This window comes from Cavia porcellus, unplaced genomic scaffold (genome assembly GCF_034190915.1).
Source record: "Cavia porcellus strain 051 isolate PalLab524CR breed Dunkin Hartley unplaced genomic scaffold, mCavPor4.1 scaffold_25, whole genome shotgun sequence".
NCBI classification, from domain to species: domain Eukaryota; kingdom Metazoa; phylum Chordata; class Mammalia; order Rodentia; family Caviidae; genus Cavia; species Cavia porcellus.
In genome coordinates, this window is record NW_026947508.1 from 16,218,468 (window position 1) to 16,243,440 (window position 24,973).

The window sequence follows — 24,973 nt, forward strand, 5'->3', positions numbered from 1 at the left end:
CGCGGTCCAGCTGCCCAGCAGCCGCGCAGAAAGGGCCGCTTGTTCGCGCCGCCCTCGCCGGGCCGGCAGGCGGGGCTGCGGGGGGGCGGCACCCTCTTCCGTGCCCCATGGAGCCACGGGCCCGTCGGATCCGTGCCCCATCACCCAGAGGCGGGAAGCACAGCGGGCTGGGTCAAGAGTGGAACCCAGGGTCCCAGTGGTCTGCACCATGTGCGGGGACCTGCGAGCCTCCTAAAGGCCTCAGGATGAGGAGCAAAGTTAAGGTAGACTGCCCTGGGCCCTGGCCTTGGCGCACAGCAAATGCCCAGTGAGTGCCAGCTCAGGGAGCTCCATCCAGGGCTCAGGCTCTGCGCTTCAGGCCAAGGAATGCTCAAAGGGAAGAACTGAGGCTCCAGTGGCCCTGCTAGTGCCCACTGTCACCCCAGTCCGCCGCCCCAGCCCAGCCCCCTTCCTGGAAACGCCTCTCCCCCATGGCTCTGGAGAGGAGGCTGAGCAAAAGGGAAGTCTGGAAGCATCCCAACCACTGCCCTCCCCTAAGCTGGGGACTGAACTCCGGGCCTTTGCACCAAGCTGCATCCGAAGCTCTTTTATTTTTTGAGACACAGTCTCACTAAGTTGCTAAGTTGCCCAGAACTTTCAGCCTCCCTGCTCCAGCCTCCCAGAATGCTAGGATTACAGGCTTGTGCCACACCTGGTTCCTCTTGAAAATCCTTCCAGCTCAGGTTCCTTCACGGAGCCACCTATGGAAGGGGTACTGGCTGAGTGGTAAAGCTAGTCACTCGTTCACTCACTCAACAAACACTCTAAGTCCCTCCTCTGTGCACAGTTAGCCCAGACTCCAGGTCTACTGCCCTGACCCACTTGGAGACATGTCAGCAAACTAGGGGCACTGGCTCTGCCCCAGGACTCCTCCCATAGAGGGAGAGATGGTTCCTCTGCCTCCCCACCCGGGGGACCTGTCAGAGCTCTGAGGGTTTCTATGGGACCTTCTGTTTGAAGGATCTGTGGGGAACAAAGGCAGTGGGGGCCAGAGAGGAAGGACAACCAAGGGCACAAGAATCAAGGGGCAGGGGGACCCTTGAGAAGCCTTCCATGAAAGGGGCCAGAGTTTGCTCGGTGCAGCCCTCCCTAGGAAGAGACTGCGGGGGACAGCATGCCTCAGGGTGGGCCAGTGCAGGTGTTGCTAAAAACAGACTTTCGCTGCCCGCAGTGACTTCTCTCTTGAGGGCCGCCCCAGATACCCTCTGCTTCCACCAAAGATCCCACCGCACTTCTCTGTACTCTCTGTGTGCCAAGCAACCTCCAAAACAGGGCCAGGCTAATCCTTACCCTAGAGACCCACCTGCCTCGGCTTGTGGCTCTCAGAGGCTCTCTGGCTTTCCCTGGGCAGGGCACCCTGGAGCCCAGGCCGGGCTGTGGACCCTGGATGGAGGGATGCTGGGTGTGGGAGACCCACACTGCACAGGGAAGCTCAGGTTGGGGGGCTATTGAGGAGGAGGCTCTGGCAGCACCAGGCCACCTGAGAAGGAGGAGGAGGAAGAGGAAGAAGAGGAGAAAGTCCTTCCTACCTTCCTTCCTTCCCTTCCTCCCTGGGGGCAGGATGCAACAGAAACCAGGAGCGAGCCCTGGCTGCAGAAGGTGTGCACAGCCCTGGCAGGACCCAGGACTCCAGCCCCTCTCGGGTTGGAGCTCAGCCTTGCTAGTCTCATTTCAGGGTGAATGCTTCCTGAGTGGACTCTGCATGCCCAGTTGGCAAGGCAGCCAAGGAGCTTGCACCATGCCAAGTTTCCCAGCAGGGCCTGGCCCCCTGGAGGCCCCGCTGGTGCTGGGACAGTGGGCCCTTGAGAAGGGCCACGGGGGCTGCAGGGTTCCCACCAAAGACAAAGAGCCCAGTGTGGGCTCCAGCCTCTGGGCTCTGCCCAGCTGCAGCTGCCTCCTCGGCGGGGGTGGGGGTGGGGTGGCCAGAGATGCAGCAGGACACTCCCTGGCTGACTCCTGACCCCTCAAGCAACAGCAGAATGCAAACATACCTCCTTAACCTGCAAGAGCACCCCTAGCTCTTCTGGGGATGGCATCTGGAGGCCAGAGTTGTGCAGCATTTGACATCTGTCACAGGCTTTTCTCAAGTGCGGCCTTGGACAAAACCAGGCTGTGTGAACGCACGGCAATAGGAATGTTGGCCTTTCATAACAAGAAAACGGGGAAGTACCCAAATCCGTACACGCTGCGTGCCTGGGCCACCCTGAGGGGTTCGGGCCGTGAGGCCTAAAGATCTCAGGAGACTGTCTAAAACAAGGAAAGGTGCTGGCGAGGCCGAGGGTGGCTCCATGTGTGCTACATGTGTCCACGATGGGACCGAGTGCTTTCCTTGAAAGTGTCAAACACACAAGGACAAAATCAGATAGCTAAGGTTTTGTTTTGTTTTTTGAGCAATAAAAGATCTAAAGTCAGAAGTAGGAGGAGGGGGCAGAGAAGAAGAATTAACTGACACTCTGCACCCTAGCACGTGTGTCCTAAGATGAGTGGCCAAGGACAGGGGTCAGTGAGAAATGTGCCTCTATCTCCTTCCCTCTCTGGGTTCCCGTCCCAGCTCTCCCAGTCGTCAGCTGCATTAATCTTTCCATGCCTCAGCTTCTTCATCTGCAAAGTGGGTGGATGCTGCGGATGTCAGTACCTCTTCAGAGGGTTTTGCCAAGGGTTAAACAAATTGCTAATTCTATTAGAAAGCATTCAGAACAGCACCTGGCACTTAGCATGTTTTTGTTAAATAAAACCTTTGCTGCAGCGTCATTTGCATTAGGCTCCACTCATGAGGGTTTACTCATAAGAATTCCAAACCACAGTAAATGGCCATCCGGGGGAGGGGGAGTCAATAAATAAGTTATATCCCATTTACACCACGCAGCAGTTGGAAAGAATGAGGCGGATGTGTATGTGAGCGTGTGAAACAGCCTGCAAGACAGACAGGCAGGCAGGAGGACAGACAGATGGGCACACACACACACACACACACAGAGCAGCTAATAACGAACTGGTCCTGAAGCAGCTCTGATGCTTCCTAACTGCGTGACCACAAACCATTAGCCCTGCAATGGCATAGCCTCTACCAGCCCATGATTTTGGGGAGCTCAAGGCTGCCCATTCAGGCTGTGCGCGCACACACACACTGGCCTGGGAGTCATTTTCATCGTTAGGGGCACGGGAGAGCCTTCTTTTTCCTGTGCTTCCAGCCTCTCACCTAGAAAACAGGGCAGCTGGTCCTCTGGGGTCTAAGCCTTGCCTTTGGGAGGGTTTTGCCCTTTCTAGGCCTCTTAGATCTGTTCAAACCCGTGCCACGCTGGGAGCAGGAGACAAGGGAGCAGGGGCGGAGGGTTGCAGAGCTCCCTTCCCAAGCTCACCTTGCACTGAACTCTGGGAGTTCCACCCACGGGCCTCCAGCTCCCCCTTCCCAACCTCAGCAGGGAAGAGTCACGGCGGAGGGCGGGGCAGCCCTGGGAAGAGCTCGGGCCTGGGCTCCAGATGCTGGTGAGGCTGACTCTCGCCAGGGTCCTGGACACTTCCTCCCCTCCTGAGTCACTCCCATCCAGGATGGCAGTCCGGGGTCTCCTGAGCAGAAGACAGGGCTGTCCTGGACTTGCAGCCCTGCTCCAAGCAGCCCCTGCTGGCTTCGCCCTAATTGATTTTCCTCTCTGAGCCTCAGTTTGCTCATCTGTTAAACACCCACTCTCACTTTGCTGGGTTAGAGACATAACAATGGAAAATGTGTTTGTCTTGAGAGAATTCCACTGGCTCATATAATATAATTATCTCTCCTTAGCCCATGGCTTTGCTCTCCACACCAGACCCACCCAGTCCCAGGGGCTGCAAACTTTGAGCTCCTGGAGAAGTCTCCTAGGGGGGTGGGGGGCCCCCAGGCCTTGGGAGAGGAGGGAGGAGTGGGTGTGACCTGGCTCACATTCCCTCCGCAAGCAGCTGCCCAGTGAGATACCAAGCCCGTCATCCACTGCTCTGGCTGAGACCCCTTCCCATTCAATGGGCTCCTGAGACCTCTGCATATTGCAAGTGTCCTATCAGGGACTGGAACAATCTGGTCTGCCCAGAATAAACTCAGGACTCTGCCACTGAGGTTGTTTCTCTGGTCCCACCCTAAGGGTCCCTGGAAGCAAGGCCCTTCAGGAGATGCAGACGTGTACATATGCCTGCCCTTCCTTCCTTCTTTCCTCTCTCCCTCCTTTCCATCCATCCATCCATCCATCCATTCATTCATCCACCATTCAACAAATACATATTGAGCAACTACTGTGTGCCTGGCATTGCTTGCACTGGTGACAGAACAGAAACAAGACAAAGGTCTCTGGTGGACCTGCACACTAAATACTTTCTGCAGGCACACATGCACTTGTCCTCCCATCGTGCATGTGCACAGGGATGTCTACCTCAGGCCCAGAGTGACTTCAAGATGAAATGTGTCCGGACATGTCCCCGTGAATGTCAGCCCCATACTGCAAACCCATGCACGTGCATGCAAAAAGATCAGGAGAAGCTCACAGCCACAAACCCCAAACCAGAGCATGTTCACCCACAAACTATGGATGGGTCTGTGTGCACACACCAGAGACCCATGCACAGAAATCACAGTTCCTTACTCCCAATCATACTGCAGTCATACAACATGCACACAGACACAGGCGTACCCAAACTTGCACATCACCAGCACAGACTGTCCAGGCTACTGCAAAGAAGTAGAGCACAAGATGGGATGATCTTTGGAGATCAGAGAGATGCAACTGTCGCATCCCCCAGAGAGCAAAGAGGGGAGCTAAAGGCCATCTCATACATCACAGGCTGGGATCCAGCCAGCCTGCCCCTCCAGGAGGGCATGACCCTGCTGGCTACGTTCAGGGAGAGCTGGACAGAGCTGTGAGGGATGAAGCTGGGCTTGCTGCCCAGAGCTCATGCAGAGAAGCCAAGCTGACTTAGGGCCGGCTGTATGAGGGCCAGGAGACCTGGGCATGGTCCCCGGTTCTGTCAGCCACTTGCTGGGTTTCCTAGGCACAAGCCCCTCCCCACTTCTGGTGTCTGTTGGTCCATTTATAAGGTCTCTAAGATATTCCCGTCTCCTTTGGGCAGCCCTTCCTGGACTCTCTGAGCCCCCTTCATCCAACAGAGCCCCTACCTTGGCAGAAGCTTGCCCCCTGGAAGACATTAGGAAAATACTAAGGGTGATTTTTTTAAAAAAAATTATAAGGGTGATTTTCATCCTCAGCAGTTATTCTGGGTCCCCTCTTTTTTTTTTCCTTTCCTTTCTTTTTTTCTTTGGGGGGGGGATTCAGGGGACTGACTGATCCCAGGGCCCTTTGATTTCTAGCCTTTCTTACTTTTTACTTTAAGACAGGATCTAAGTCACTAAGCTGCCAAGGCTGAGCTTGAACTGTCGATCCTCCTGCCTCAGCCTTCCAGAGTGCAGGGATTACCGACGTGCACCACCATGCTCAGCTACCACTGTTAACTAAGGGGTGAGAGGCAGGAAAGATATGCCAGGAAGGGTGCATCAGTCGTTCTCCCGCCCCTCTCCTGGGTGAGAAGGAAGGTTGTGCCATCCTAGAACCTCGCCGGATTGAATATCTTTCGATATAGCTTAAGTTCATTTGAGCTAGAGGTCAGCTACACTTTTCTGTTTTTAAATCTAATGTATTTCATACATCGGTGCAAGCATTTAGCGACTTCACTGACTCCTGAAGACTTTTCGCTTTTCTTACAGCAGTATATAATTGGGTTTTGAAATTAGGCATGTAGGGGGCTGGGGATTTAGTTCAGTGGCATAAGCGCCTCCCTTGCAAGCAGGCAGTCATGAGTTCGATCCCCGGTACCGATAAAAAGACAAAAAAAAAAAAAAAGAAATTAGGCATGTAGGTAGGCTTATTTATATAGGAATGTGGAAAGTAAAGGATGTTTTCCCAAATGCGTTCTAAAACGAGCCTGGGAGTCCGCCGCGATTTCTGGCGCCCTCAACTGGTCATTATAAGAACTTCAGGCCGGAGCCCGGAGAGCTCCAGGACCAGGGACAGCGCCCCAGACGGCTCTCCAGCCAAGGGTGGGGACCCCAGCTGATGAGGAAGCGCCCGCGTTCCCAGACTCGCGCTCGCGTTCTACTCCTTCCCCCGCTCCCCCGAGCGAAGGCGCCCAGGGCCCGTCCTCTCCCTCCCCCCGGCGCCTTCCGCCGCCCACAGTGGCACGCACACCTGGGCGCCTTCCACAATGGTGGCACCTGCGCGGCCGCCCACTGCCTGCTCTCCCACGGCTCCCAAGGCGCGGCCGCCCCTACCGAGCGGGTCACAAAGCCGCACCCACGCGCCCGGGTACCTCTGTGATCTCTGCAGCCTCGTGAGGCCGATCTCGCAAGAGTTGTATGACTACCGTGACTGATGGGGAAACTGAGGCCAGCAAACTGCATCTCCGGCTCCCTTGCCACTCAAGCCCTTAGTCCGCATCACGCATCACATACATTCCAGCTCCGGAAAGACAGCAGCCACCAGCTGCCGAGGCCCTGTGCCGAGCACTTTCATTCAGACCTGAGGTCCCCCATGTAAACTTGGTTCCATCACCCCTCCCACCCGGGGCCGCGTGGCTTGCCCAAGGGTCAGTGGGGATAGAGATGGCTTCAAAGACCGGGAAACCTTCCGAAAACTTCGAACCACAGGCGCTGCCCTGCTTTGGCATCCTCAAAGGCTGGGGCAGGGTATGGGGGCTCCATGTCTCTCACAGAGGACACATGGTCTCCCCCAGCCTCGCAAGCTGTAGCCTTGAAAGGTACCTCCCCAAGACACACTGTGAGTGCCTAACAGATCCTTGCTGCTTTGGCAAATACCCTACCTTCCAGGAACCAGAACTGTACAAGCTTAACCACACAGCTTGGGCGCAAAGCCCAATACAGAGCAGAGAAGAGTAGGCAGTGGGCAACGGCACAGGCTTGAGAGCTCAGGAGAGCCAGGATCCAGTTCCTGCTGCTAGAAAATGGGGAAACACTAGCTCTGAGCTCGCAGGCTGACAGTGTTAACTGAGGTGGTGCCCTGGACAATTTAGTGGAACACCTTGTGACCACGAAGGGCTCCCATGGTGCTGGCTATTAATACAGTGGGCAGCATAGTCATGCTGGAGCTGAAGGAGGCTGTGAGCCCTGCTGAGTCATGCCCCCATTTCTCCCAGGGGTAAATCAGGTCCATGTGAGCACACAGGAGGGCACAGGCTGGGTGAAGCTAGGAGAGAGAGGCGGCAGCAGCAGAGCATTTAGGGATATCTGGAAAGCCCGTCTGCTGCCTAATCTTTGACTCTCAATCCCCATGAACGGCATGGTCTCATCATTATAAGCACTCAGCAAAAGTCCAATGAATGAATGGATGGATGATGCGCTGGATCAGCTATGGACAAAAAGAAAGAGGAACTCATTTGTTTGGAGCTCAGGTTGACCTGGAACTCATGGTGATCCTCTTGCCTCAGCCTCCTGAGTGCTGGGATTACAGGTGTGCACCACTGTGTCTGACTGGGCTGTTTTTATAACCTCTCAAAGCCTCAGTTAAAAGGGGTGAAATGATAATAACTATTGTTGCCTCCAGAGGGCTGTTTTTAGGGTTCAGAGTGAAGTGATCCACCCTGCCACAAGAGGCATCAGTACACGAAGAGTGTCTTTAATATTCTTACTTGGGCACCATGTGCTGGTGTAGCCACAGGTAGGGTGAGCTGAGTTCTAAGCCCAGGTCTGCGCTGGCTCCAGTGTGATTGTGGGCAGGTCCCCCCCCCCCTTTCTATCCAACAGCCCTTCTTGTTCTGATTTTCTGGGGCAGCCAGTGTTCCTGGATGCAGCAGACAGAGAAGCCTGCTGGGAAGGGCTGTGGCCCTCCTCCCTCCCGCAGGCCAGGCCCTAAAGCTCCCAGATCCCTCTCCCTAGGGCCTGTCCCTGGGGCCCAGCACCCCAGGCTGGGACAGGGCAAGGAAATGAATGGAGATTTGGCAGAGGCTCCTGCTGACCTGGACTTCTCCCTCTCTGTCTATGTGAACTCCCAACTTGGAAACCGGAGAATCCTCAGCATCATAGCTGGAGAGGAGCCTGCAGAGATCAGCTGGTCCAACCCCCTCATTTTACAGATAATAATTATTATGATTACACCCGGTGGTAGCAATTCACAGAAGGCTTTCACATCTGGGTTGCCTCTGCATGCTAGAGCCCCTCGGGCTGGCCGGACTCCAGTGATGGTTGTAAACGCTTCCCATTCTGTAGTGAAGGAAACCAAGGTTCAGGCAGGGACCTTGAGGTATGCAGCTGACCTTGATGCTGGACCTCAAACCCTGGTGCTTTCTCTGAGGCCCATGGTACCACCCTCAAAGCCCACCTGATGTGGCTGAGGAGCTGCACTGTGCACCACTGGGCCTGGTTCTGAGGGGGTCCCAGGGAGGACAGGCAAGTAACTGGCGCAGTTCTGGGAAGCCCAGTGACACCCACCCCGATACGGGAACATGATCCCCTCTCCTCTTCACAATGACAGGCTGCAGCAGAGCTGATGGGCAGAGCCCAGGGTGCCTTGGGGCAGCCCAGCTCCCATGGCCACAGTGACCCACCCAGAACTGGCCACTCTCTTAGGAGTGGCCTGTCCATCTGGATGGCACTCTCCCCTCTCCACCTCATTCTGCATGCTGCAGCCAATGTGACTAGAAGTGGAGCCCCACACCCCTCATTCAGTCTCAGCCCAGCCCCTCGCCAGCTGGGGGACCTTGGGCAGGCTATGTAACCTCTCTGAGTGGCTCATGGTGCTAATATGCGCTCTCTGTGGAATAATGAGATGGCTCCGTAACAAGCCTTTACACAGGGCTGGAGACAATCTTAAGGGCTCAGCTAATGTCCCATTGCATCCTATTGCTCAGGCCCATTAGTCTCTCTGCACCAGACTTTCAGCTGTGCATTTGTCACCTGATGACACAGGGACAGGCCTGACAGAGCAGGTTAGGGCAAGGGCGGGCACCCGGGGTCTCTGCCCTTTAGTGAACCACAGAAGCCTGCAGCTCTCCAGCCAGAGGGCTGTGGCTGGGACAGGCAAGGTCTCTGTCCTGAGGGCTCTGCCAATTTGTTCTGTGGCCCCTTGGCTTGCTAGGGCTGGTACAACTGTGCGGGAGAAGGTGACCTCTTCTGGACCTCTGAGATGGGAGAGGTGGCAGCAGGGCGAGAGACCCCGGCATGGCAGGCGCTGGTAGGTCCCTCACACTGCTGGCTGTAAGAATGCAGAGGACCCCAATGTCACCTGCCTCAGTCACCTCCACCCTACCCCTGGAGCCTGACACAAGGAGAGAGCCCTGGGGAGGGCTAGGGGAGGGGATGTTCCTCTGCTCCCCTCAGCCTGCTGGGCAAGCGCGTGGCATGGCCTCTCAGGTGGCTTAGGAGCCTGAGCCTCACTTGCTGCCCTCCCAGCATCTAGCTAGCAGCCCCAGTTCTCAGGGGAGCCTGGGGAACAGGTAGCTGCAAGAAACACCTCAAATCCCCCAGAGGCCAGCGCACCTGGGGCTCCCACAACACAGCTCCGGCTCAGTGCAGCCGTACTGCAAAAGGGGCATCGGCACCCACCCATGCCACAGAGGGCCAGGGAGGCTCAGAGGCTGGCCATGGCCCGAAGTGGGTGGGACAGGGCCAGAAGGTGACATGAGGTCCTGATTTTCTATACAAGTGGCAGCCTGGCTCCACTCGCTTACAGCAATCTGGTTCCCAAATGGGTTGGTGCCTAGGTCCTCCTGCAGGCCCCAGGGATGGGAGATGCCAGGGCCTCTCCTTGGCACATGCAGACAAGACGAGGTCCAGGGAGACAGGCACTGGGGCACTCTCACCCGGAAGAGCAGGGCAGAGCACTGTGCCAGGCTGCTCCTTGTCCTGGTCAGTGGGCCTGGTCAGGGACCCCCCAAGTCTGCCACAGCGGCTCAGCTGGGCCCTCTGATGTGTCCCCCAGTGACTACAGGGACAATGCAGACTCCTCAGCCTGGCACCACTGAACTGACTCAACTCTCTCCCTACCCTAGCCATTCACTGACACCAAACCAGCCACCTCCTGTATGAAGCCACACAGCCTCTTTCCGTGCTATAGCAGGTCACATCACCCTGAATGCCTTCCCTCCTCACTGTGCAACCCTTGATCCTCCTAATGCCCACACTGCCATCTACCGAACACCTACTATGTGCTAGACAGTGACTCCAGGGAGGAAACTGCCCAACAGCCAATTGCCCTAGTGATGGAAAAAATTCCTACTACCCTAAATCACTGAAGAAAAGGTTTATTTTTTTCTTCTTATTATAAAGAAAACTTTGAGGTCTTTAAAAAGAGACTTTTTTCTAGATTGTTCTGGTGTTTGTTTTTCCTTCTGTGCATTAAAAATGACTTGTATGAAGCCACACAGCAGGCTGGCCTTGGATTCCTGATGGTTCCCAGCTGAAGCCCTTTGAGACCCAAACACCTGTGACTCAGGAGGAGGCAGGAGGACTACAAGCTTGAGGCCAGTTGGGGCAACTTGGCAAGACATTACGTCAAAATAGAATTTAAAGAACTGGAAATGTAGCTCGGTGTTAAGAGTATTTTGCTTAGCAGCACAGAGGTCTAGGTTTGATTCCTGATACTGCAAAAAAGAAAAAAGAAAAAGGATCCAGACAGACCCCATGATGAGCTGGGCACTGCTGTATTATCTGCATTAGCCCCTACCTAACCCAGTGCTGAAATACCCAGGGCCTTGCATACACTAAGCTCTACCACTGAGCCACACTCCCTGCCCTACATCATTCTTTTTAATCCTCTAAACAAATGTATCCGGGGCTGGGGATTTAGCTCAGCGGCATAAGTGCCTGCCTTGCAAGCAGGCAGTCGTGAGTTTGATCCCTGGTACCGATAAAAATGAAAAAGACAAAAAACAAAAACAAATGTATCCGAAGCTAGACATGGGGTTGCATGCCTGTAACCCCAGCACCTTGGGATTCTGAAAGGCTGATGCTGGAGCATCAGAAGTTCAAACCCAACCTGGGCAACTTAGTGACTTAGGAAGATACTGTATCAAATACGTTTTTAAACGATTTTAAAAGGCTGAGCATGTAGCTCACTATGACAGGCTTGGGTTCAACCCCTAGAACAAAAACAAAACAATCTCTCAGGTAGGTAGTGTGGTCATCACTTTGTAGATGAAGAAACAGGCTCGGGGAGAGGGAATAACCTGGCTCAAGTTCTACAGCTAGTCAGGGGCAAAGTCAGAACTTGGACTCGGGTCTGCTCCCTCCAACAGGGGACCCCGTAGAGGGCAGGTGGCCTCCCTTTGGCAGAGTCAACAGACTCACCTCCTCATCTGAGATGCAACCACAGTAACACATACCACAGTGGTAGGGGCAGGAGGGTGCCACTCCCAGCAACCTCTGTGCCCACCGCCTGTCAGTCTTGGGGACACGTGATGCACTCATGACATGCTTGGTGAGTGCTGCTGGCACTGCTGGCACACAGCAGGGAGATCATATGTTTGTTTCCTTTCTTCCTATTGGGCGCCCTGTCTAGAGGTGTCTCCCCACCAGCAAGCACCCTTCTGCCTCTCCTCCCTTTCTTCTGAGTCACTGTTTGCAAGTGCCAGCCTTTAGCCCTAAAAATAGAGCACATTTTGAGGCATAAAAACATCCACGGTCTTGGGAGGCTGAGGCAGGAGGATCACCATGAGTTTGAGGCCATCCTGGCCTATGCAATGAGCTCAAACTGAACTACATAGTGAGACCCTGTCTCAAAAAAAGAAAACAAAAACAAAAAAGAGAAAAAAAAAAAACTGTAATTGCAGCCTATTCCCTCAGGTCACCCCAGAAAGACCCAGGCCGGGGAACCCTTGTTTGACCTTGGGTGGGCTAGAGTTTCCAGGCTGTAGGACGCCTCAACAGGGACCCCTCAAACCCCACACTGCTCAGCTGGGCCAACCTTCCTTCCCTTACTGGCACAGGGCTGCCACCTCACACCTCTGACTTTCCCGTCACTCCCAGCTGAGCTGAGCTGGGTCCAGAGAGAGAAATGTATTTGCCTGGGCAACACGGCCAGCAAGAGGCAGGGCCAGGCTGCGGCTGAGAATCAGCCAACCCGGGATGAAGGCCGAAGGGAGCAGGTGGAAGCCAGAAGCTGGAGCCCTTCTCTGCCCCTGACTTGGCATCAGTCTGCTCTGGAGCCTCACTGAAGCCCGTGGAAGCACTTCAGGGCAGTGACTTTCCAGCGGTATGAATGTCTGAGAAGTAGAGCCAGGGTGCCAGGCCCCAGCCTGGCAGAGGTTCTGCCGTGTGAGGAGGTGAGCAGACGAGTCCAAGGGATCCCTTCCATTCACAACAGCTGGCTCCAGCCTTGGTGGGAGGGCAGAGCAGAAACTAGGGCTCGGCCAGGTATCTGGCAAAAGCAGCAAAGGAAAGAGAAGCCAGGGCTTGTGCTGGGAGGGACCCTGCAGGGGCAGCCGGGAGAGAGTCGGTGACCACCCTGCAAACGCGTGGGGGTGAGGGGGGAGCAGGAGCGCAGGGTCTTTTGAGGAAGAAGCACCAGGCAGCGGTCCAGTGAGGTACAGTCGGCCACACTGGGGTCACATGAGGGAGAAAGTGAGGCTTTGCTGGGGTTGGCCACAGAGGCTTCTGCCCCGCCCTGGGGTGCTGAGGCACTAGCATCCCACACGCAGGAAGCTGACGCAATGCCTGCGTGCGTGCACCCAAGGTGGCCTGGGTGTGGGTGGGCATACGGTGTGACTGCCAGGTTGGCAAAGGTGCAGGTCTCCTCATGCCCTCCACACATGCGCAGGGTATCATGTGCAGGTGGAGGAGGCCTCAGAGCCAGATCCTGGCCCAAGGAAGACTTCCGAGGAGCTTGTGCCGCTCACATCACCTAGCTTGGTGTACACAGGGGCTGACATCTGTGTGTGATAGCATGCAGAGCCAGGTGAATGCCTTGGCCTGGGTATGTCATGTGTCCCGTGGTGAGTCAAGCCATGTTTACATCTGGGTCTGGCTGTGTGTGAATCTCAGCTGTTTGTGCAGCACGTTGACTGTTCAACAGCCTGACAGGCAGGACAAAGGCTCGCAGACAGACAGGTGGCAGTGAAGACAGAGCTGACCCAGGAATCCCTAAAGGGATCTCCACCCTGGAACTTGACAGAGAGGCACAGGCAGGAGAAGGGCAGGCGCTTGGGGATCCCTCTCCCTATGCCTGCACAGATCCTGCTGGGGGGCTTGAGGCCCCAGCACTAGAATCCCCAATACCAAGCTAAAAAGGAGACCTGTGCCCTTGGAGAGCCCTAAGAAACAACCTTACTGTGACCCAGGACAGGGGTCTCAGAAGACCAGATAGGCTCCTTGGTGAGGGAAGGAGAGGGCTTGACACAAGAAAGGCAGTGAGCTAGAAAGGCCCCAGGGTGGGGACACATCACAACTATGCAAAGGGACAGCAACAACGTAGACAGACTCTGGAGCTTCTCAAGCTCACTCCCCGATCTCCATCCAGAGGACCCTCCCCATACACACACAGGCAGCAAAAGGAAGCCGGTCATTCGGACACCCATGTGGTCACTGACTCCTCCTCCACCCTACAAAATCTCCATGCTGGACCAGATGCCTGGACACAAGGCAACTCAGTGAGCTAGGACACTTCACTTAGCTTCTTTGAGCCTGGTTCCGCATCCGTGCAATGGAGACCTCAGTGCTTGTCTCCAAGTGCTGCTATGATGGGTAAGTGCTCGAGCTGCCTGAGGGGTAATGATAACCCTTTCCAAGGCCTAAAGCATGCCCACCCCTTGCCCAGTCCCTGAATCTGTGTGTGAGGTCTAAGCCTCACGGAGGTCTACAAGAGGAGAGAAAACTCCACGGGCCAGCAGGGCTTGATCACCACTTCGCCTCTTCAGCTGCCTCCCTGGGTCCTGTCCCAGCCTAGACACCGTTCAGTGGCACCTGTGGCTCAAGTCCTTTTGCATTAACTAGAAGACTCATGGCCATCACTGCTGGAGCTTCTCCCCCAAGGAATCTTCAGGAATCAGGTTGCTGCCCTCTCCATGGAGGTCAGGGGCGGGGAACCCTGTCTCTTTCAGGGAGGAGGTTGTGCCATCTCACCTGCTTCCTGTCTCCTTCCCTCTCTCTCCTGCTTACATCCTGGCTGGTTTCTCCCTGAGCCATCCTGCTGACCACCAGGTCTCCAGCCCTTTGACTTTGCCCAGAAGAAGAATAAAGGACAGGGACAGATACCAAAGTGCCACATGTGGAGTGGGTGTCTTGAATCCACCCTCAGGCTTGTGTTATGATGCCAAGGACTCAGGGGTCAAGTCCTGCTTAGGTTCAAAATACTAGGAGTGGAGTGGGGTGTTCACCTCAGGAGCTTGGGTGTGTTTTGGGGTGAGTGTGTGTGTGTGTAAACAAGCTTTCTTTCCTGAACCCCTGCGCCTGGTGACTGACACCAAAGCTTCTGCCGGCAGGGAGACAGCCCTGTGAATTCCCACCGAGTCCTCAGATCCTGCCAGATCGAGCCAGAGAAGGCGAGGGGGCGCCCGACTTCGTGACGCGTGTGCCCTGCTCCTTGGCGGGTCAGGGACAGAGGGCGGGGGTAATGCGCTCTGCCCTCGGGGATGCAAGGACATCACCGCCTTCCCGGCTCCGGGCTCAGGGCCGTTGGACCCAGGGACCCCCACTGCCTTCCACTGGGGACCCACGCGCCTCCATGCAGGGGTTGCTGGCGCCAGGGCACCTCCCCGGGGTGGAGGAAAAGCGCCCACTTCTCCGCAGACCCCCCTCGAAACCCATGATGCCCCCTCTCCAACGTGAGCAGCAAAGCAGACTCCGCACCCACCCACCCAGGGGGCGGGACCCGAGACCCCAGCTGCTGCCCCGACGCCCCCACCCCGAGGCAGGAGCTCCGCGGTCAGCCCCGGCCTCCCCTGGCTCCAGCTGCGGTCGAGCCTGGCTGCGCCCCTGCCACGCGAGCCCCCCTCCCCGGTCACCCCCTCCGGCCCGGACACCCGTGCGGGGTCGGCCAGAGCAGCCGGGGACACCGCGGGCCCCCGGTCGCGCGGCGCACTCACCGCGGGCCTGGGCCGGGGCTTGCTGGGCTCGGCGCTGGGTGCCCGCCGCGGCCGCTGCAGCTCTGCCCGGACGCAGTCAGCGCTCGCCGCCGCCGCCGCCGCCGCCGCAGTTCGGGGAGGGGGACGTCACGTGACCCCGAGCGCTGCTTCCCGGCGCCGCTCCCCCCACTGCGGAGCCGCCGCGGGCGCAGGAGCGCGGGAGGCCCCCGCCCGGCCGAGGGCCCCTGCCTACAGGTGGGGAAACTGAGGACCGGCGGGGCAGGAAGTGGCTCGGGTTTCCGCAGCTAAACAGCAGCAGGGCCTGCGCGATCTAGTTTACGGCCCATGAGCCGAAGGGAGGAGACGCAACTTCTGGGGCGCGTGGGGGTGACGGGGAGGTTAGGGGGCACACCTGGGGGCCGCTCGCCAGACGAGGTGAGGGGGCAGGGAGGGTCGGCGGCCGCCTGCGTCTGCGTCTGCGGGGACTCAGACTGGTCTCCGCCCCAGTGTGTGCTGGGCGGGCGGCGGGCGCAAGGCCACGCTCTGAGGGGGACCCCGGAGCCAAGGCAGCGGGAGGAAGTGGCGAACCCCAGCAGAAAGGGCTTCAGGGAGCAGACAGACTGACCTGTGAGGGAGGGCAGGGGGCCGAAAGAGAGCTGCCCAAGGTCAGGCTGCAGGTGAGCGGCAGCGGCAGGCACCTGGGCCGGCCCGCCGGCTGCAGAGCCTGTGGCTCCGTGCCCACTCCTCAGGCGCACACAGACCCCCTTTTTGTTTTCCTCAGAGATCCTGTCTGAGGAACAACGCTAGGGAAGGGAGGGAAACAGCCATCTGCAAGGATGCAGCGAGGAGGACAGGGGTCAGGCTATGCCAGCAGCCCCAAGATCAAGATGCAGCCACAGGACATTAAGGTTAGAGAGCAGAGATTTCTAGGTCTCACCTCACTGATCTCATAATTTGGGAAACGGATACTGTAGAAGGGGTAGAGGCGAACCTGTATTTTACTAGCCTTTGGAATTAGTGGCCAAGCCCATCTGGCTCTCCAGTTCACAGCACTCACAAGGGTAAAAGACTCAAGTCATGGAGCAGGTTACTTGCTGTATGCTTAGCACGGTGACTTGTTCCACCGCCCAGGCTGTTTTCCCAGGACCGCAGTGCGTTAAGGAAAAGGTCTGAAGTCTTCAGCAACCCTTACATCAGCTTCCGTAGCATCTGAGACACGCAGGCCCCCAGCCCGGTCCTGGGAGCTGGGACAGTGCTGCGCTTCTTGGCTAAGACTCCAGCAAGGGAGAGACATGAAAGGAAGGGTGACTTCAGACCTTTTCCTTAACGCACGCACTGCGGTCCCTGTGGCTAGGTGCGCTCCCCAGCTGCAAGTGGGAAAGGCCTGAGTTAGGGATTCTTGCACTTCTAGGAACACAGGAGGGTCCAGGCATACAGAGAGGCTGAGGCAGGAGAATTACTTCAAGTTCAAGGCCAGTCTGGGTTACACAGCAATAGGGCCAGCCTGATATACATGGTGAGCCCTCTTTACACACACACACCGCGCATGTGCGCACACGCAGAGCCACCCTGGCCTAGCAGGAGTAGCAGTACTAAAAGCTGTATTACAGCAGATGCAAGAACTCAGGCCCAGGCCCTCTGAACGAGTCCTCTTTGCACACGCACGCATGCACATGTGTGTTAGTAGTATGGAGGGTGTGTAGGGCTTCATACATTCTGGGAAGTGCTCTACCACTGAGCTACATCCCTGGACCCTGGATGCCATTTTGAGCAGAGCTGATGGAATGGGCCACTTTATAGGGCAGGAGGAGGAGGAAGAGGCTGAGACTTGAGACCGACTGGAGCATCACCCTGGCGGGCCTTGCCTCCCTGTCTAGGAATGCACTGGAACAATAAGATTGACTCAAAACTTCAGAAAGGGGAGAGTTGAGTAAGGTCGGTTAAAGCCCTTCTGGGATGACGGGAATGGGCTGTGCAGTGTAGCAGCTCTCCTGATATACACAGTTTACAAAGCACCAGACCTACGGACCCTCCATGAAGTAAAGCCTACTTGAGAAATGACTGCAGAGTGCCTGCAGGCCTTGGTGAGCACAGGCACTGGTCTGCCTCACCTGAGAGGCCCAAATTCCAAGAAGCTTTGATGCACCATCTCCACCCACCCCTTGGCTTTACACACACCGCGCTGGATTGAGCCTCGAGTTCATTTCTGAGCACAATGCCAGTGCCTCTTCCTGCTTCCCTAAGTCCTTTCCTTACAGGCTTCTACTGTACCAGGAGACAAGGCAGCCCTGAGTGCTGGTCCACCCCAGGCGTACCAGACAGGAAGTGTCGGTGTGGAAATACACCAAGTCAAGGGGTTCAGCTGCGTGACCTCTTCCAAGGACCTTACCCTTCCAGGTTCTGAACCCACAGACTCAGAGGTCCCTAAGCTTAACAACAGGGGGAGGGGATGCTAAGCGTGCCTGCTGCTGTCCAGTAGTCCAAAGAATGCAGGCTCTTCTGTGCCAGGCCCTTCTAGTTTTTTCTTCATAACCAAGCAGCTTTTCAAGCACAGCATTTCCCCCTTTACAGAAAACCTCCTCAACAAGAGGCTCATAATCTCTTGTGTGTGTGTGGGGGGGGGGGCATTCTGAGACAGTCCACACCCTGGGCAGGAGGCAACACGTGCTGTAGGGCTGGGCATGGGGTCTGGCATGAAGCCTGGCTACTGAAGGGAAGATTGGACAAAGGCCCCGGAGCTTTGCTTTCTCTGTCCTATTTCAATCCAAACCACTCAGGACTGACCACTCACGCATGGCTGCCTCTGGGCACAAGCCTTCTTTCTCAAACACTTAATACACTGTGACCCAGCCACCAAGCCTGCCTTCCCAATTGCTGAGAAATGAAAGCTGACTTCAAAAATCCTGACATCCAAGAAGGCTGGAGAACAAAAATGTGTGCGGCATGATCATGAACTCTGAAGGCTGTTGGGAGCAGGACAGTCCTTAAATGGGAATGATGCCTTGAAAATAATTCTCCTACTCCTGCCAGCCCCGACCCCCAGCAGAAAGGCCAGAGCCTGCCCACTGTAACCCATACCCGGGAAAACCCACAAGCTGTGAGTACCACTTGTGCTGTTCATAGGGCAACATCAGGAAAGGCTGAGAGGGTAGGTGAGAGGGTGAGCTGGGAGAGCAGCTCCACTGCAGACAGAGCCAGGTGAAACGCGTGGGAGTTGGCCCCAGGGCACAGCTGGAAGAGGATCACAGACTGTCAAGCTGATGTTGTAGACGTGACAGAAAGGATGTGATTGGGCCACCTACTCAGGGCTACAGAGGCTTTGGGTCATGGATGTAAATACAGAAGTAACTGTTTTGAGGACAGAGAAAAGCCAACAGGTGGGAACAGCCCTGGTCAAACTCTAGAAAGAGCTCTCTCCGGGGTCTTGCTATCAAAGAACTTCTAGGATCCTGAAGTGCTTATTTCTCCCACTGAGGCCACATCAGGTGTAAAATCCTGTTTTGGGTGAGCTCATCACTCTTGTAGTACCTAGGCTGATCCACTTTCTGGGATGAGCAGTTTTAGATACAGAGACAAAATCCATCTAGCACTGACTCCGGCTCCCAGTTCACAAAACAAACTGTGCCCTTGTTTTAGAATGCTAGATACTCAAACATGACTTGGTGCCTCTTTTATCATGAGAACCAATGGCATACTGGTGGATGGCCCAGCTGATGGCCCAAAAAGTCCAGACACCAATCAGAGGCAACTCACAGACTGATATGAGTCCTCAGAGGTAGTCCGACTTGGCAACATCCCAAATGCTCTCCCAGAAGCATCCTCAGGGGAAGGGGTGAGTGTGGGTGTAGTGGCTCTGAAGCCACCAGATCCCATTCTCTTTCGATGAATTTGACATCTTGTGCACATCTGACTTCCCCATCTCATTTCAAAGGACAACAGACTTGTCCAGGATCATAAAACCAGCTGATTGCTAGCTGCAGGTTAGTGTTCCCTTGGTTACAAATCACCAGACAGCAAGTGAGGTGTGGAGGAAACATCAGATATGATTGTGCAAAGGCCAGTGTGCCAGCTGGCACTGGCCCAACCCAGGCAGTGGCTGCCTAGGCCTTTGGCTCCATTCGTATTCCCCACTTCCTGTGGCCCAGGGCCTGGCAGCAGTAATGCAGATCTGAAATCTGGGCAGTCATTCTAGCTGCTGTTATAGGCTGGCTCCCTCCATCCCAGAGCAATTTCACTTCAAAGATCCTGGCCGGCAATTTGTAGGCAAGCCTTGAAGTTACAAGGGCTTTTTTTTCCCCCTTTCTTTCTGAGCATGTTGAGGGGTGGGGAACAGATGACATTCCTTATGCAAGATCAATACTGCAATTATGTTGGAAGCTCTAGGCTGACTCCAAAGGGCAGGCAGATGACTCATTAAGAGCTGAGGACTTGCCATATGAGAGGGACCAGCGGGCCACTTGGGTTGATGGGATGCAGCCCACTGGGCACGAGCACTGCTTGTGCAGTAGACCTGGTCTTTTTGCCTCTGCTGGGTGGAACACAGTGGAGGCCAGGTCCAGTAATGAGTTCACAGGGGTCGGCCGTTGCCTTACAGAGGTTATACAACTCCTAGCAAACCTTGCCACCTCCTTGCTAAAATCTAGTGACACTCATAAATGACACTAGACCTTATCATGAGGAATTGCATAGTATGGTTAGCAAGAGGCTGCATTAATTTGAGAGAACTGGTACTGAGGTTTATTTGTTGGTGGAGAGGGAACCACAAGAAAGTGGGTTTTTTTTTTTGTTTGTTTTTTTTTTTTTTTTTTGTCCTCTCCTGTTGACTGAAAGTCTTCAGTAAGTTTCAAAATGTAAATACAAAAAACTATCTGATTCTGAGACCAGGAGCTATCTTCTAAGCACTGGCCATGGGCTTCGGCACTGCTCAGTGCTAAGTGCCTGTGTAGTCCTACCTCCAAGACCCAGCACTTAGGGCATTGTTCCTGACGTTCTTGGCAATGACCATCAAAACAACTGAAGCTGCCCCTCTGGGGCAGGAAGTGTCCATCATAAAGACAATCTTCAAACACACATTCTAACCGTGTTTTGAATACCTTTCAACATGACTCTGAAAATAAACAGGGACTCAATAGTCTTGCTGGTCTAGCCACGGGCTTTGTACCCTTATGGGCTCAGGGGAGATTCGGGCAGCAGGGTGACAACACCTGTGCGGCCATCACTAGACTGCCAGGGCTTCCAGAAAAGGATCCATTCTGAAGTTCCCAGGAAAGGGGCTTTGCTGTGTGGCCACAGAACCTTCATCTTCAAATACTGCAGGAAGAGGAGTCTCCACTGCCCTAGAAAGCCTATGTGCAAAGAACAATGTGTTTACCTGGTAATACTTGCTGCTGCTCAGTCCTCAGTGTCTTAGGGTTAAAGAGGAAGCACATACTGCTATGCAGATTGGGAAACAGACAAAACAGATGCTGGCCAATACTTAAGCCCATACAATATGGGGGTGGGGGCTTCTGGCCTAAGGATGAGGCTCTGGGAAGTGAGCAGGGCCCCCCACTCGGCTGCCCTCTGTCCTTAGCTTCCTGGCCCTTACTCAGGTAAGCCAGTCCAGGAGTCCGTGACAGGAAGACAGCATTTTGTCTACACAGGGATAGAGCATCTCTCAGGCGTCAAAAGTAAGTCATTTAATTCAACCGTTACCTTCGAATGTTACCCAGGATCTGTTTTTTTTTTTTTTTCTTTTTCTTTTTTATCGGTACAGGGATCGAACTCACGACTGCCTGCTTGCAAGGCAGGCGCTTATGCCGTTGAGCTAAATCCCCAGCTATTAACCAGGATATGATCAGTAAGTGTATGACCACACAGACCAATGAATGAGCCAGACGTTGAAATGGATAGAAGACACTCTGGATTATGATTCCGGAGAAATAAAGGGACACGTCTTTTTAATTTGGCAGAAAGGTAAAAGCAACTCTAAACAAAGTTTGTAAATATACAGAAACATTCCCCGCCAGGGGGGTGGAGACGTCCAAAGGGCAACCTACATTTTAAGTAAAGGCAGCAAATTTGTTCAAGCATAGATGGTATACAGATTCTTGAGATTAAATTGGCCAGAAATATAAGGTGGGGGAAACCTGGAGCTTCATGAGACTTTCTAAGGGAGGCCGGTTGCTATCATGAAAAGTGTACCCGCCCTCATGTGTTCACAGCCCAGAAGACAATATTGGGCTTTGCCGATTCCTGAATACAGAAGACAGACTGGCATTTAGGGTACCCTGAGACCCATTTCCCCTGTACAAAGTGCCAGCAGTGGTGGCAAAGCCGAAGCTACTCAGCACGCATTTCTTTGTAACCTGCCCGCTGTGGGTGAGGAAAGGGCCCAGGACAGGATTCCTCAATCTTCTAAGCGTAAGCAGTAGGGGTGGGTATGGACTGCTTCTGAGACTGCTGGAGCCCTGGGCTGCTCATTCTGGGACACTCCCACCTGCATGGCTAGGGCAGTTCATAAAGCCAGGATTCAGAGTAGGTACCAGCTGGAAAGGCTTACTGAAAAACTAACATCAGCAGCAAATTGGGAAAAATACCAATGCATCACATTTCTGGGGTTTTGTAAAGCTGACTGTTTACCCCACCAGTGCTAGGGATGGAACCAGAGCCTTACGTATTATGAGGCAAGCACTGTGCCACTGAGCTAAACCCCGAGTGCCCTACACAAGCTCCTTTCTAAAAAGCGGCTTTATCCAGCACTCTGACTTTTAAACAAGCCTTTAAATTCGGAGAGTTCCTTTGTTATGAGTCTTAAACTCTAGCTTCATTTCTTTGGAACCAAGTAAAAGACTAACATCTGAAAATGTGGATTCAAGGTCAAGTCTTTCCCTAGGTTAACTTCAAGGCCAGAAGTGTTGTTTGGTAGCTGCCCCTCTTAACACTTGTTAATTTTGAGTCTCTCCCTGTGCAGCTTAAGATGGCCTCCAGCTCATGATCCTCCTGTGTCAGCACAGACTATGGGTATTCCTGGCCATTAGGACAGGTTTGAGGAGCCCGTGAGCAGCTCACCCACCATACAGGCTCATAAAAGAACCCCAGTTCCTCAGGGGGTACAGACTGTGCACACTGAAAACATGGATATGAAACAAAGATTTGTTTCAACAAACAGCCACAATTATTCTGATAGAAAACTAATCAAATGGGGATGCTTCTAAGGTTGCTGTCTCTCAAATTGAAATCTGCCTCCTCCATCCATGATCTGAGTTCAGATTGGGGGTGCGTGGCACAAATTTTGAGGCCATAAAAAATTTAAAAATATACACATACGTACTCAGCAGGGGGAGGGGCGGGGGTGAACTGTAAAAAGAAACCAAGCCCAGCCTTAAGTTGCATTTAAAAATCCTTCAATTTTCTCCAGAATATTGTTCTGATTATTTGTTGCTATTACAATCTTGAGTTGGATAAAAGGATATATTCCACCCGCATACCCCTTCCTTCATAAGCAAAGCTACTGAAAAGATCCTTCCAGGGCATTTCCGAAGCAGGCTTTCAAACAGAGGCATGACTGAAGAAACGGGAGACCTGGAGCCTGGCAAGAAAGCGTCCAAATGCACGGCAGTGCCACCTTCTCTTCCAATCGGGTGGACAGACTTTTCAAACACCACCTCCCACTAGTAAAGCTGGAGGGAGCAGCTATCATTGGTAGCAAGCACTCCATCTGTACTGAACCGCACCAAGGTGAAATGCCTTTGAAGGCCAAAGTGAGCCAGAAGCCCTTGCTCACCGTAGCAGGAATCGGGGTGCCCCTCCTTTGCCCAACACCAATACACAGAGCACTGGGCACCACACATGTGGTGGGGACGCTGCAGCTGGCTTGCAGAGGTCTAGGTGGGAAGACACTTTTCCACAACGATTCCAAGTTCTTCACTTTCATGCTTTATTGAAAGTAGAGTATGAGTCAAGGACAGGTAGGGTAAGCAGGTAACGCCTCTAAAGAATCACTTTTAGTTCAGAGTAGAATGCTTGCTGTCCCATCTACTGTGATACAAATCCCTTACGGACCAGTGCATCTGGTATGAAACTCAAGCAAGCAAATATAACAGAACTTTATTCCCTTCCGTGACTATAAATCTCGTATGTAAACATGATTCCATGTCGCTGCTCGCTACTAGTTCACTCTTTACTTGCCTGGTATTTGCTCCCGCTACCCCCTTAAATATAAAATTTGAAACATTTCTTTCAAGTTTGATGTCCATCAGTGCAATCTGCTTTATTTGACATAAGGCATTTGGGGCAGTCACGAATGGAGTTTTGCCTTTTGGAAGAGTCATGTAATGGTTTAATCCTTAAATCCACGTTTTCTTTAATGCCCTAACATGTCAAACTCCTCTTCCCCTCTTGAGACTTCATAGTAGTTTGCAAATGTTCAAAGATTAATGTCCTAGTAGACCAGTACCTGAGGAAAGAAACACACATGGAGGTACAGTTGTGAGCTGAACAGTAAGTAAGAGTTCATGTATTCCATTTGCCAAGATGCATCACCAACAGGGAATATCCAATTTAATAATGAACACAGCAGCCCTTTGGAACTGAAGCGTAAGGAAACTCTTGGCTGGCTCCGGGCTAAATCGCATTTTTGCTGAAGGCCATGTACTTCCTATGTGTGTCTCCATAAAGTAAGCCACAATTTTTTAATTAATTGATGTGTTCACTTGGTGGCCATTTTTCATAGAGATACTGTTGTACTTTGTTTCGACAATATTAGGAGCTCCCTGGTTATAGTCACACATAGATAATACAGTTGCACTGAGAAAACTGCTCAGGCCAGTAGCTTTGTCACCTGCTTTGGCAAAGAAACCCTGGTATTTAATTCAGATTCTTCCCTTGGTAAAAATCATACCCTGTCACGGACCTCTGGGAGTGGCCCATAAAGAATCAACACGGCACAGTAGTATCCGTAAACGGCCAACAGCCACATGTGATGGGTTCATAAGCATTATCGGTGTATCCAGCAGTAGGATGCAGCCAGGATGCAGAACAAAGCACTGCCATGTCTCCACCTGAAGTAATAAGCCACCAAATCCCTGGATTCTAAGGGGAGGAAGTAACCCTTTTCACTGAACCTGACGTGAGTCAGAGGCTGGCCCTGAACTCACAGCAATCCCCCATCACACCTGGCAACCCCATCAGGTTTGCTCTAAGAGAGACTGACAGGAGGAACTAGGAAAAGGCTAAATATAACTCTTGAAAGGCCAGTAGCTAGTTCCAACCTCCTGAGAAATGAAAAAGCAGAAGTGAAATGGACGTTTGGCAGGAGAGAGTTCTAACACATGGGCTGCATCTGAGGCCCGGGTGCCACAAATGGTAATGAACAAGCTTGAATAAATTATGCCTTTAGCTAAAATTAATTCCTGCCATGAGACTGCGATTGGATTAAATTTTAAAATCAAATTATAGCCTTCGCTTTAATAGAGAATTACAGTATGATTCTGACATTCATGAACAAAACATGACAAATGAAACTTACCTTTAAACCCTTCCTCTGGCATACAAACTAGAAAAAGAAAAAAGAATCCCAGAGTGAAGAGACTTGTCACATTAGACATAAGACCATTTCAATGCCTTAAGATGGAAAGTTTAAAATAGTCATCTTAGTCACCTGACACGATTCATTTTGAACTTAACCTGATCTTTCTGTGCTTATTTTTAATCAAAGCAACATGTATGTATCATTTAAAAAGTCAACTGGTGATGGAGCAAGAGGCCTGAACAGGGTGGTCCTGAGAAAATGACAGGACTGACTTCCCCAGAGCTGTATGTCCTTCAGGGGAGGAGGTAACATGCTGATGAAGCCACTGCTGATGTTGACCGCTGCATTTCTGCGTAACATGCTTTCATTGCTGTTATGTGACAACTTCCCTCTCCGCCC

The 24,973-nt window shown here is 53.5% G+C and overlaps 2 protein-coding genes across 4 annotated transcripts in view; both read right to left on the reverse strand.

Annotated features, from left to right (window-relative positions):
- Positions 1–15,239, reverse strand: part of Rap1gap (RAP1 GTPase activating protein) — a 61,194-nt gene extending 45,955 nt beyond the window's left edge. The window contains exon 1 of one of the 2 annotated variants that reach the window (XM_063235709.1): positions 15,085–15,239. The gene's annotated coding sequence lies outside the window, so the exon portion shown is untranslated. The remainder of the gene's footprint in view (positions 1–15,084) is intronic. The other variant, XM_063235707.1, reaches the window with a different exon arrangement.
- A 7,718-nt stretch (positions 15,240–22,957) lies between these two features.
- Usp48 (ubiquitin specific peptidase 48) overlaps positions 22,958–24,973 on the reverse strand; it is a 67,991-nt gene continuing 65,975 nt past the window's right edge. For both annotated transcript variants that reach the window (XM_063235711.1, XM_063235710.1), the window contains exons 26-27: positions 24,572–24,598; positions 22,958–23,500 (exon numbers count right to left, since the gene is read on the reverse strand). In XM_063235711.1, coding sequence (XP_063091781.1) covers positions 23,478–23,500; positions 24,572–24,598 — 50 coding nt within the window. In that variant the 3' untranslated portion in view covers positions 22,958–23,477. The remainder of the gene's footprint in view (positions 23,501–24,571; positions 24,599–24,973) is intronic.